We start from the raw sequence: 13,753 nt of genomic DNA, 5'->3' as shown, positions 1-13,753 counted from the left end.
AGTGGTCTGTCCTGTATTAGAGTGGTCTGTCCTGTATTAGAGTGGTCTGTCCTATATTAGAGTGGTCTGTCCTGTGTTAAAGTGGTCTGTCCTGTATTAGAGTGGTCTGTCCTGTATTAGAGTGGTGTGTCCTGTATTAGAGTGGTCTGTCCTGTATTAGAGTGGTCTGTCCTGTATTAGAGTGGTCTGTCCTGTGTTAGAGTGGTGTGTCCTGTATTAGAGTGGTCTGTCCTGTGTTAGAGTGGTCTGTCCTGTATTAGAGTGGTCTGTCCTGTGTTAGAGTGGTCTGTCCTGTATTAGAGTGGTGTGTCTTGTATTAGAGTGGTCTGTCCTGTATTAGAGTGGTCTGTCCTGTGTTAAAATGGTCTGTCCTGTATTAGAGTGGTCTGTCCTGTATTAGAGTGGTCTGTCCTGTATTAGAGTGGTCTGTCCTGTATTAGAGTGGTCTGTCCTGTATTAGAGTGGTGTGTCCTGTATTAGAGTGGTCTGTCCTGTATTAGAGTGGTCTGTCCTGTATTAGAGTGGTGTGTCCTGTATTAGAGTGGTCTGTCCTGTATTAGAGTGGTCTGTCCTATATTAGAGTGGTGTGTCCTGTATTAGAGTGGTCTGTCCTGTGTTAGAGTGGTCTGTCCTATGTTAGAGTGGTCTGTCCTGTATTAGAGTGGTCTGTCCTGTATTAGAGTGGTCTGTCCTGTATTAGAGTGGTGTGTCCTGTATTAGAGTGGTCTGTCCTGTATTAGAGTGGTCTGTCCTGTATTAGAGTGGTCTGTCCTGTATTAGAGTGGTCTGTCCTGTATTAGAGTGGTCTGTCCTGTATTAGAGTGGTGTGTCCTGTATTAGAGTGGTCTGTCCTGTATTAGAGTGGTGTGTCCTGTATTAGAGTGGTCTGTCCTGTATTAGAGTGGTCTGTCCTGTGTTAGAGTGGTGTGTCCTGTATTAGAGTAGTCTGTCCTGTATTAGAGTGGTCTGTCCTGTATTAGAGTGGTCTGTCCTATATTAGAGTGGTCTGTCCTGTATTAGAGTGGTGTGTCCTGTATTAGAGTAGTCTGTCCTGTATTAGAGTGGTCTGTCCTGTATTAGAGTGGTGTGTCCTGTATTAGAGTGGTCTGTCCTGTATTAGAGTGGTCTGTCCTGTGTTAGAGTGGTCTGCTTGAAGCTGTGGTGTTTATATACAATGAGCCAGACTGCCTTTATGCTGTGGAGATTACAGGCACTGTTTACATGACGGAGGTCTCTAAAGAGGTTTCTACTTGTGAGGGTTTCCAGAAGATTGGTTTGTGTATTATTAGCCTAGCTTAATCACCAGTAGTGTGTGTGTGTGTTTGGAATACAAGCTCTAGAAGGCAGGTAGAACATGGCCCATGTTCCTAGGCCGTCATTGTAAATAAGTATTTGTTCTTAAGACCAAAACTAAAGGATTCTAGTCATAAATGAACCTGCTCATACAGAGGGTGAGTTTGGCTAGCGGTGCCTTGGATGGATGTCAGCCTTACTGAAAAACAGACTTGGGTTCAAATAGTATTTGATACATGCCATTACTTTCAGCTTCACTTGATTGAGCTTGCCTTGCCCAATGGAACCAATGGCATAGTGCTTAAAGTGCAAATCCTGCCCATCTGGCACTCGAGGCATGCTCAAGCAAAGGCTCAAAGTGTTTGAAAGATGTCAACTATTATCTGAACCCAGGTCTGCTAACGGATTGGGCAGAGATGTGTGTGTTAGTGATTTGGGCAGAAACTCCTCTGTCTGTCCTGCCATAGTAGAGAACCTGGTCCATCAACATATGGTCTTTATGGAGGAAAGTGGACAGCGGCTTGATTTCCCCCTAGAGGGAATATATCCTGGGTTTTCCTTGGCTGTTCCGGCTGTCTGGAAGCTGGGAGACTGCACACACACACACGCACACACACACACACACACACACACACACACACACACACACACACACACACACACACACACACACACACACACACACACACACACACACACACACACACATCCCCCACACACACACACACACACACACACACACACACACACACACACACACACACACACACACACACACACACACACACACACACACACACACACACACACACACACACACACACACACACACAGGAGGTAGAGAGAAAGTAGTAGGAGACACAGAGGATCCAGTTTCCTCTGACTGGTTGCTGTGGTTTCTGAGGGGTGCTGTTGACGTAGACAGTGTGTGTGTGTGTCTGTCTGTGTGTGTGTGTGTGTGTGTGTGTGTGTGTGTGTGTGTGTGTGTGTGTGCGTCCAGGGTCAGATTGGAGCGTAATACACAGCAGATCATTTACAGGAAGACAGGAAGTGTCCTGGTGATGTAACTATAACCACAGTCTGGTAGGAAACACCTAACAACTGATTCTGACCATTATTAAGCCTGGAAATACATGTTGAATTCAGCTCTGGTTCACCTTTAAATGTTTCTAGTTGTATTATCACCTTCACTAGTACAGTGAAATGTCTTTCCTTCAGCTCTTTCCCAACAACGTAGTAATCAGGATCAGAAGGACTATCAACTAAAGCCACGTAGAACAAAAACACACCACAAATAGAAATAACAGGAGAAAGTCAACTATATACAGTTCCAGGGTCAGTAGTTATATACAGGCTCAGTTCCAGGGTCAGTAGTTATATACAGGCTCAGTTCCAGGGTCAGTAGTTATATACAGGCTCAGTTCCAGGGTCAGTAGTTATATACAGGCTCAGTTCCAGGGTCAGTAGTTATATACAGGCTCAGTTCCAGGGTCAGTAGTTATATACAGGCTCAGTTCCAGGGTCAGTAGTTATATACAGGCTCAGTTCCAGGGTCAGTAGTTATATACAGGCTCAGTTCCAGGGTCAGTAGTTATATACAGGCTCAGTTCCAGGGTCAGTAGTTATATACAGGCTCAGTTCCAGGGTCAGTAGTTATATACAGGCTCAGTTCCAGGGTCAGCAGTTCCAGGTCAGTAGTTATATACAGGCTCAGTTCCAGGGTCAGTAGTTATATACAGGCTCAGTTCCAGGGTCAGTAGTTATATACAGGCTCAGTTCCAGGGTCAGTAGTTATATACAGGCTCAGTTCCAGGGTCAGTAGTTATATACAGGCTCAGTTCCAGGGTCATTAGTTATATACAGGCTCAGTTCCAGGGTCAGTAGTTATATACAGGGACAGTTCCAGGGTCAGTAGTTATATACAGTTCCAGGGTCAGTAGTTATAAACAGGCTCAGTTCCAGGGTCAGTAGCTATATACGGGCTCAGTTCCAGGGTCAGTAGTTATATACAGGCTCAGTTCCAGGGTCAGTAGTTATAAACAGGCTCAGTTCCAGGGTCAGTAGCTATATACAGGCTCAGTTCCAGGGTCAGTAGTTATATACAGGCTCAGTTCCAGGGTCAGTAGCTATATACAGGCTCAGTTCCAGGGTCAGTAGCTATATACGGGCTCAGTTCCAGGGCCAGTCAAGATGCTCTCAATGGTGCAGCTGTAGAACTTTTAGAAGATTTCAGAGCCCCATGTCAAATCTTTTCAACCTCCTGAGGGGGAAGAGGTTCTGTCGCTTTCCTCATGACTGTTTGCATGTGCACCATTTTAAGTCCTGGACCATTTTTTAAGTCCACCCGAGGAACGTGAAATCCTCCACCGCTGCAGCCCTGTTGATGTGGATGGTGGCCCTTCTCCTGTAGTCCACGATCAGTTCCTTGGTCTTCCTGACGTTGTCCTGGCCCCACACTGCCAGGTCACTGACCTCCTCCTCCCTGTAGACTATCTAATAGTTACCGGTGATCAGGCCTACTACCGTCGTGTCGTCAGCAAACTTGATGATGGTGTTGGAGTCGTGGGTGAACAGGGAGTACAGGAAGGGACTAAGCACACACCCCTGTGGGGCCCCTGTGTTGAGGGTCAGCGTGGTGGAGGTGATGTTGCCTACCTTCAGCACCTGAGATCGACTCATCAAGAAGTCCAGGACTCAATTGCAGAGGTGTTTAGTCCCAGGGTCCCAAGCTTGGTGGCAAGCTTGGAGGGGACTATGGTGTTGAACGCTGAACTGTAGTCAATGAACAGAATTCTCACATAGCTATTTCTCTTATCTAGGTGGGTAAGTGCAGTGTGGAGTGCAATTGATATTGCATCCTCTACGGATCTGTTGGGGCGGTATGCAAGTTGGAGTGGGTCTAGGGTGTCCTGGATGTTTACAGTGACTGTTGCAGGGTGGTAGTCATTGTGACAGGCAGCCTCAGAGTGTTTACAGTGACTGTTACAGGGTGGTAGTCATTGTGACAGGCAGCCTCAGAGTGTTTACAGTGACTGTTACAGGGTGGTAGTCATTGTGACAGGCAGCCTCAGAGTGTTTACAGTGACTGTTACAGGGTGGTAGTCATTGTGACAGGCAGCCTTAGAGTGTTTACAGTGACTGTTACAGGGTGGTAGTCATTGTGACAGGCAGCCTCAGAGTGTTTACAGTGACTGTTACAGGGTGGTAGTCATTGTGACAGGCAGCCTCTCAGAGTGTTTACAGTGACTGTTACAGGGTGGTAGTCATTGTGACAGGCAGCCTCAGAGTGTTTACAGTGACTGTTACAGGGTGGTAGTCATTGTGACAGGCAGCCTCAGAGTGTTTACAGTGACTGTTACAGGGTGGTAGTCATTGTGACAGGCAGCCTCAGAGTGTTTACAGTGACTGTTACAGGGTGGTAGTCATTGTGACAGGCAGCCTCAGAGTGTTTACAGTGACTGTTACAGGGTGGTGGTCATTGTGACAGGCAGCCTCAGAGTGTTTACAGTGACTGTTACAGGGTGGTAGTCATTGTGACAGGCAGCCTCAGAGTTCTTAGGAACAGGAATGATGGTGGTCAACCTGAGACGTGGGGATTAGACACTGGGACAAGGAGAGGTTGACAATGTCCATGAATATGTCTGCCAGCTGTTCTGCGCATACTCTGAGAAATCCGTCCGGCCCTGCAGCCGTGCGAGTGTTGACCTTATTAAAAACCTTACTCGCTTCGGAGAGTGAGATCACCCAGTCCCCTGGGTGTTTTTATCAGACCAGTATATTTAGACTATAGTCTATAATGTGCTAGATCCATCCATCTAGACAAGTCCAGCTAGATCCATCCAGGTAGATCCATCCAGCTAGACCCATCCAGGTAGATCCATCCAGCTAGACCCATCCAGCTAGACCCATCCATCTAGACAAATCCAGCTAGACCCATCCAGCAAGACCCATCCAGCTAGACCCATCCAGCAAGACCCATCCAGCTAGACCCATCCATCTAGACCCATCCAGCAAGACCCATCCAGCTAGACCCATCCATCTAGATCCATCCATCTAGACCCATCCAGCTAGACCCATCCATCTAGACAAATCCAGCTAGACCCATCCAGCTAGATCCATCCAGCTAGACCCATCCAGCTAGACCCATCCAGCTAGACCCATCCATCTAGACCCATCCATCTAGACATATCCATCTAGACCCATCCATCTAGACCCATCCATCTAGACCCATCCATCTAGACCCATCCATCTAGACCCATCCATCTAGACCCATCCAGCTAGACCCATCCAGCTAGACCCATCCATCTAGACCCATCCATCTAGACATATCCATCTAGACCCATCCATCTAGACCCATCCATCTAGACCCATCCATCTAGACCCATCTAGCTAGACCCATCCAGCTAGACCCATCCAGCTAGATCCATCCAGCTAGACCCATCCATCTAGACCCATCCATCTAGACCCATCTAGCTAGACCCATCCATCTAGACCCATCCATCTAGACCCATCCATCTAGACCCATCCAGCTAGACACACCTTCATATAGACCCATCCAGCTAGACCCATCCATCTAGACAAATCCAGCTAGACCCATCCAGCTAGACCCATCCATCTAGACCCATCCATCTAGACCCATCCATCTAGACAAATCCAGCTAGACCCATCCATCTAGACCCATCCATCTAGACAAATCCAGCTAGACCCATCCATCTAGACCCATCCATCTAGACCCATCCAGCTAGAACCATCCATCTAGATCCATCCATCTAGGTCAATCCAGCTAGACCCATCCATCTAGACCCATCCATCTAGACCCATCTAGCTAGACCCATCCATCTAGACCCATCCATCTAGACCCATCCAGCTAGACACACCTTCATATAGACCCATCCAGCTAGACCCATCCATCTAGACAAATCCAGCTAGACCCATCCAGCTAGACCCATCCATCTAGACCCATCCATCTAGACCCATCCATCTAGACAAATCCAGCTAGACCCATCCATCTAGACCCATCCATCTAGACAAATCCAGCTAGACCCATCCATCTAGACCCATCCATCTAGACCCATCCAGCTAGAACCATCCATCTAGATCCATCCATCTAGGTCCATCCAGCTAGACCCATCCATCTAGACCCATCCATCTAGACCAATCTAGCTAGACCCATCCATCTAGACCCATCCATCTAGACCCATCCATCTAGACTCATCCATCTAGACCCATCCATCTAGATCCATCCAGCTAGACCCATCCATCTAGACCCATCCATCTAGACCCATCCATCTAGACCCATCCATCTAGACCCATCCATCTAGACTCATCCATCTAGACCCATCCATCTAGATCCATCCAGCTAGACCCATCCATCTAGACCCATCCATCTAGACCCATCCATCTAGACCCATCCATCTAGACCCATCCATCTAGACCCATCCATCTAGACTCATCCATCTAGACCCATCCATCTAGACCCATCCATCTAGACCCATCCATCTAGATCCATCCAGCTAGACACATCCATCTAGACACATCCATATAGACCCATCCAGCTAGACCCATCCATATAGACCCATCCAGCTAGACCCATCCAGCTAGACCCATCCAGCTAGATCCAGTCTGCTGTATTGTGTTCCCAGGACCGAGGCTTGGTGAAAGGGGAGCAGACCTGGCAGGGCTCTCTGTCCCTTTCACAGCCCTGACCCTGGGAATGAAAGTCTCTGGAGGTTGGATGGGGGGGGACACAGGAGAGGTGGACTCACGTGGGCTAGGGTAGCGGGAGTGAGTGGGTGGTTGGGTGGAGGGCTAGATGATGAGTTGGGTGGGGATGTTTTGGGTGACGGTGGTATTATCCAGCTGTGACGTACTGTATGCTATCTGTGGCCCAAATGGCACCCTATTCCCTTTGTAATGCACCAAATTTGACCAGGACCCATAGGGCTCATAGGGCACATAGGCCTCTGGTCAAAAGCAGTGCATGATTAGGGTGCCATATGGGATGCACACTAAACTTTCTGTGAGGTCACGTGACATAACAGCCCCCTGGCCATCCCAGGAAAGTTCCCATGAAGGCAGGCAGTGGAACGTTTATGAACAGGGGACATTCAGAACAGCAGGCAGGATCTCTGACAGAGAGAGAGCGACAGAGAGAGAGAGAGAGAGAGAGAGAGAGAGAGAGAGAGAGAGAGAGACACACAGAGAGAGAGAGAGAGAGAGAGAGAGAGAGAGAGAGAGAGAGACAGAGAGAGAGAGAGAGAGAGAGAGAGAGAGAGAGACAGAGAGAGGAACAGGGGACATTCAGAACGGCAGGCAGGATTTGTGACACACACAGAGCGACAGAGAGAGAGAGAGAGAGAGAGAGAGAGAGAGAGAGAGAGAGAGAGAGAGAGAGAGAGAGAGAGAGAGAGAGAGAGAGAGAGAGAGAGAGAGAGAGAGAGGAACAGGGGACATTTTGAACGGCAGGCAGGATCTGTGACACACAGAGCGACAGAGAGAGAGAGAGAGAGAGAGAGAGAGAGAGAGAGAGAGGAACAGGGGACATTCTGAACGGCAGGCAGGATCTGTGACACACACAGAGAGAGGCTGATATTTAATCAAACACTGTTTACACTGACTTTGTTTACTAACAACATGCTTTACACACACGTCTTACTCTAAAGCTGAAAGCCTCTTCCTGTGAGAGTCTACCTAGTAAGAGGTAGTAGTAGGTCTATACAGGAACAACACCATTCTGTGCTGTTATATTACCAACGGAAAAAGAGCTACTGCATCAATGACTACCACACTACAGGTTAGATTGAATTGAACCCGACCAGACACCTTTAAGACAACCGGGAAAACTGCACCTTGACAAAACCCACAGGATCAGTTTACACAAATAAACTCCCGCCAGAAATTGGCAGCATTGTCTGTCAGCGTGATTCAAAGTCAAGTACAGAGAACAAAATGGGATGTTTGAATGAAATAGCACTGCTGCCTGCTAATAGACTCATAATGGGCTGAAGTGGGCCGCCAAAGCTGAGTTTGGTTGTTTTGAAGGCAGTAATATCCTACAGGCAGCGGCAGGTGAGCAGAGAGGGACCTGCGTCCCAGACATCACCCTATTCCCTATTTAGTGAACTAGGGTACCCATAGGGCTCTGGTGAAAAGTAGTGCACATCACAAGGAATAGGGTGATGTTTGGGATGTAGCCGGTATTATTTGGCACAGAGAAGTGTTGTTGCATGCTGGTATAGTTACAGTGGCCTGGTGGTCCAGCCTGGTGGTCCAGCCTGGTGGTCCAGCCTGGTGGTCCAGCCAGGTGGTCCAGCCTGGTGGTCCAGCCTGGTGGTCCAGCCTGGTGGTGCAGCCTGGTGGTCCAGCCTGGTGGTCCAGCCAGGTGGTCCAGCCTGGTGGTGTAGCCTGGTGGTCCAGCCTGGTGGTCCAGCCAGGTGGTCCAGCCTGGTGGTGTAGCCTGGTGGTCCAGCCTGGTGGTCCAGCCAGGTGGTCCAGCCTGGTGGTGTAGCCTGGTGGTCCAGCCTGGTGGTCCAGCCTGGTGGTCCAGCCAGGTGGTCCAGCCTGGTGGTGTAGCCTGGTGGTCCAGCCTGGTGGTCCAGCCTGGTGGTCCAGCCAGGTGGTCCAGCCTGGTGGTGTAGCCTGGTGGTCCAGCCTGGTGGTCCAGCCTGGTGGTGCAGCCTGGTGGTCCAGCCTGGTGGTGCAGCCTGGTGGTCCAGCCTGGTGGTGCAGCCTGGTGATCCAACCTGGTGATCCAGCCTGGTGGTCCAGCCTGGTGGTGCAGCCGGGTGGTCCAGCCGGGTTTTTCAGCCTGGTGGTCCAGCCTGATGGTCCAGCCTGGTGGTGCAGCCTGGTGGTGCAGCCTGGTGGTCCAGCCTGGTGGTGCAGCCTGGTGATCCAGCCTGGTGGTCCAGCCTGGTGGTCCAGCCTGGTGGTTCAGCCTGGTGAGTCTACTGTCCAGTCTCCTCTCCCACTGTGGGTCTGCCTCACAGTAACCTGAGTCTACTGTCCTCTCTCCTCTCCCACTGTGGGTCTGCCTCACAGTAACCTGAATCTACTGTGTGCACTGAGTCTATACAGTCTTAGAAAAGGTGCTATCTAGAACCTAAAAGGGTTCTTTGGCTCTCCCCATAGGAGAACCCTTTGAAGAACTGTTTTTGGTTCTACATGGAAACAAAAGGACATGTCCTATGGGGACATCTATTGCACCCTTTTGGAACCCTTCTTTCTAAGAGTGTAGGCCTACGTACAAGTGCTGCATGCCCCTGTACCTCGCGGGTGGGTATGTGTGTGTTGGTGTGTGTATGGGTGTGCCACCGTAGTGTGTGTGTGTGTGTGTGTGTGTGTGTGTGTGTGTGTGTGTGTGTGTGTGTGTGTGTGTGTGTGTGTGTGTGTGTGTGTGTGGTGTGTGTGTGTGTGTGTGTGTGTGTGTGTGTGTGTGTCTCCAGTACATGACTAGGGCCGAGCTCCCTGCCATCCAGGACCTCTATATAAGGCGTGTGAACGGAGCGCCTGTGATATTGATAAAAACTTCAGCTAGGGTTAGGAGCTAGGGTTAGGGTAAGGGTTAGGGTTAGGGTTAGGGTTAGGGTAAGGGTTAGGGTAAGGAGCTAGGGTTAGGTTTAGGGTTAGGGTAAGGAGCTAGGGTTAGGTTTAGGGTTAGGGTAAGGAGCTAGGGTTAGGTTAAGGGTAAGGAGCTAGGGTTAGGTTTAGGGTTGAGGTAAGGAGCTAGGGTTAGGTTTAGGGTAAGGAGCTAGGGTTAGGTTTAGGGTAAGGAGCTAGGGTTAGGTTTAGGGTTAGGGTAAGGAGCTAGGGTTAGGTTTAGGGTTAGGGTAAGGAGCTAGGGTTAGGTTTAGGGTTAGGAGCTAGGGTTAGGGTTTAGGGTTAGGGTAAGGAGCTAGGGTTAGGTTTAGGGTTAGGGTAAGGAGCTAGGGTTAGGTTTAGGGTTAGGGTAAGGAGCTAGGGTTAGGGTTTAGGGTTAGGGGGGTAAGGAGCTAGGGTTAGGTTTAGGGTTAGGAGCTAGGGTTAGGGTTTAGGGTTAGGGTAAGGAGCTAGGGTTAGGTTTAGGGTTAGGAGCTAGGGTTAGGTTTAGGGTTAGGGTAAGGAGCTAGGGTTAGGTTTAGGGTTAGGGTTAGGAGCTAGGGTTAGGTTTAGGGTTAGGGTAAGGAGCTAGGGTTAGGGTTAGGGTTAGGGTTACCTTGTTGTGTGTCTATCTGTGTGTGTGTGTGTGTGTGTGTGTGTGTGTGTGTGTGTGTGTGTGTGTGTGTGTGTGTGTGTGTGTGTGTGTGTGTGTGTGTGTGTGTGTGTGTGTGTGTGTGTTTTATTCCTCCCTCTCATCTTTAGATCTCTCATATATTTTCATCATGTTGATTAACGACGTAGCAACGAGACGTAGCAACGCAGAGCTCAAAGCAAGATGTTCTCTCCTAAGTACTGGCATAAATAAAATGCTTGACATTTCAGAGAACATTTAAAATGTCTGGGTTTAAAGTATCGCTATTCGCCTTTATTGCAGCTTATCAAATCACAGGAACAATATCCTGACGTCTCCTCCCTCGCTATCTTTTTTTAATTCATTTATTATTTAACCTTTATTTAACTAGGCAAGTCAGTTAAGAACAAATTCTTCTTTTCAACGACAGCCTAGGGGCCTTGTTCAGAGGAAGAATAACAGATTTTTACCTTGTCAGCTCGGGGATTTGATCTAGCAACCTTTTGGTTACAAGTCCAACGCTCTAACCACTTGTCTACCTGCCACCCCGAAGTAACATTTCTGTTGGACAACAATAAAGTCATCTCCTTCTTCTTCTCTCCTGTGTCTCTCTGTAGGAGCGGGTAGAGTATCTCTTCCTCATCGTCTTCACAGTAGAAGCCTTTCTGAAGGTAATAGCCTACGGACTGCTCTTCCACCCAAACGCATACCTGAGGAATGGATGGAACTTATTGGATTTCATCATCGTTGTCGTGGGGTGAGTACATTACAGTGTCAAACAGTCAAACAGTCAATCAATCAATCAATTAACCAGAGAATCTGTCAATCAATTGAACAATCAAGTAATACATGAATCAATCATTCATTGTGGTGAGTACAGTACAGTGTGGTCCCAGGCAACTCTGTCTGAGTCAGTCAATCAGCCAATCAATAAATCAACCAGTCAATCAGCAAATCAATAAATCAATCAACCAGTCAATCAGCCAATCAATAAATCAATCAACCAGTCAATCAGCAAATCAATAAATCAATCAACCAGTCAATCAGCCAATCAATAAATCAATCAACCAGTCAATCAGCCAATCAATAAATCAATCAACCAGTCAATCAGGTCTTCCCTGTGGCTCAGTTGGTAGAGCATGGTGTGTGCAACACCAGGGCTGTGGGTTCGATTCCCAGAGGGGGCCAGTACAAAACAAAAGCAAAAAACATGAAATGTCTGTATTCACTACTGTAAGTTGCTCTGGATAAGAGCGTCTGCTAAATGACTAAAATGTAATGTAAATGTAATCAATCAACCAGTCAATCAACCAGACATTCAAGAAATCAAAACAGTGTTTGCACTTTGCACTGAGGCCTCCCGAAGAGGCTTTTGTCAGTGTGAAAGATAATCTTGCCCTCCTCGACTCATACTTCCTGTCCACATACATATTGATGTATTTATTTAGTTAGAACCAGTTTTCTATGATGGGGTTTCCACTGAGGAACCATAGGGTTGGACCAAAGCCTGATGTTGCACGGGCAGCGTCTTTGACAGGAGATCAGTTCTCTAGTACATCTCTATGACTACCACCCGCTTCTACAGTAATGGACCTGTATCTCTTCAGAACAGGATTTATTTCCCTCGGTGTTGACACTGATCTGATCTCCTTTACTTCCACACCACTGCTACCAATCAACATCAACAGGGAATCTTCCTCTTGTATCTGGGGCGTGTGTGTGTGTGTGTGTGTGTGTGTGTGTGTGTGAGTGTGTGTGTGTGTGTGTGTGTGTGTGTGTGTGTGTGTGTGTGTGTGTGTGTGTGTGTGTGTGTGTGTGTGTGTGTGTGTGTGTGTGTGTGTCTGTGTGTGTGTGCGTGTGAGTGTGTGAGTGTGAGTGTGTGTGTGCGTGTGTGAGTGTGAGTGTGTGTGTGTGTGTGCGTGCGTGTGCGTGTGCGTGTGCTTGTGGGTGTGTGTGAGCCTGTACTGTATGTATGGTGAAGGGAATAACATGAGTGATGTCTGGTCCTCTCATTGTGTAGAGCAGAGCAGGAGTCCTACAGCCTCATTGAAACATCCCATCACCACAGAGGAAAGAAACCCTCCCTCTTATGTGTTTTCTATCAAGCTTTTTCATTCTCTTTCTCACTCATTTTCTCTCTCTCTTTCTGTCTCTCATACTGTCTCTCTTTCTCTCTCTCTCTTTCTGTCTCTCTCTCTCTCTCTCTCTCTCTCTCTCTCTCTCTCTCTCTCTCTCTCTGTCTCTCTCTCTCTCTCTCTCTCTCTCTCTCTCTCTCTCTCTCTCTCTCTCTCTCTCTCTCTCTCTCTCTCTCTCTCTCTCTCTCTCTCTCTCTCTCTCTCTCTCTCTCTTTCTTTCTCTCTCTCTCTCTCAATTCAATTCAATTATCTCTTTCAATTCAATTCAAAGGGCTTTATTGGCATGGGAAACATATGTTTACTTTGCGAAAGCAAGTGCAGTACTGTAGATAATATACAAAAGTGAAATAAACAATGAACAGTAAACTTCAAAGCTTTTTCATTCTCTTTCTAACTCATTTTCTCTCTCTCTCTCTCTCTCTCTCTCTCTCTCTCTCTCTCTCTACAGCTCTCTCTCCGTCTCTCTCTTTCTCTCTCTCCGTCTCTCTCTACAGCTCTCTCTCTCTCTCTCTCTCTCTCTCTCTCTCTCTCTCTCTACAGCTCTCTCTCCGTCTCTCTCTTTCTCTCTCTCCGTCTCTCTCTACAGCCTCTCTCTCTCTCTCTCTCTCTCTCTCTCTCTCTCTCTACAGCTCCTTCTCTCTCTCTCCGTCTCTTTCTACAGCTCTCTCTCTCTCTCCGTCTCTCTCTCTCTCTCTCTCTCTCTCTCTCACACACCACACACACACACACACACACACACACACACACACAGTTAATAGAGGCCTCAAGTCCCAGAAAGAATAATGGAGAGAGTGGGGAAAACCCCATCAGAGAGGGGCAGCCTAGAGAAAGAAGGAAAGGCCATCCTCTTTTCTCTCTATTCTCCCTCCATCCCAGTCTCTCTTTGGTTCTAAAAAGCTTTCCATGCTCACAGATGGACCGCAGGCAAGCCCTGATAAGCACACCGACACAGAGGAGAGCAAGAGCGGCAGAGAGAGAGAAAACAAGACTAAAAGCAGCTAAGACACAGCCCCTGAAGGCCCCATCATTGACTGCAGTCTCCCTGTCCTCCTCCCTAGTGGAACCTGCCAGCCGGTAACCGTGGGCTGCTAGGGCCCGGGGCTTTGTCTTACTGTGT

At 48.3% G+C, this 13,753-nt stretch overlaps 1 protein-coding gene across 1 annotated transcript in view; it reads left to right on the top strand.

The window, feature by feature from the left end:
• The window catches only part of LOC106609797 (voltage-dependent L-type calcium channel subunit alpha-1C), a 588,474-nt gene that overhangs the window by 404,069 nt on the left and 170,652 nt on the right, over nucleotides 1–13,753 (top strand). Inside the window, exon 4 of the mRNA XM_045722531.1 lies at nucleotides 11,119–11,258. Within this exon, the coding sequence (XP_045578487.1) occupies nucleotides 11,119–11,258 (140 nt within the window). The remainder of the gene's footprint in view (nucleotides 1–11,118; nucleotides 11,259–13,753) is intronic.

Source organism: Salmo salar, chromosome ssa07 (genome assembly GCF_905237065.1).
Source record: "Salmo salar chromosome ssa07, Ssal_v3.1, whole genome shotgun sequence".
Lineage (NCBI taxonomy): Eukaryota > Metazoa > Chordata > Actinopteri > Salmoniformes > Salmonidae > Salmo > Salmo salar.
This window is presented reverse-complemented; position numbering and strand designations above follow the sequence as displayed.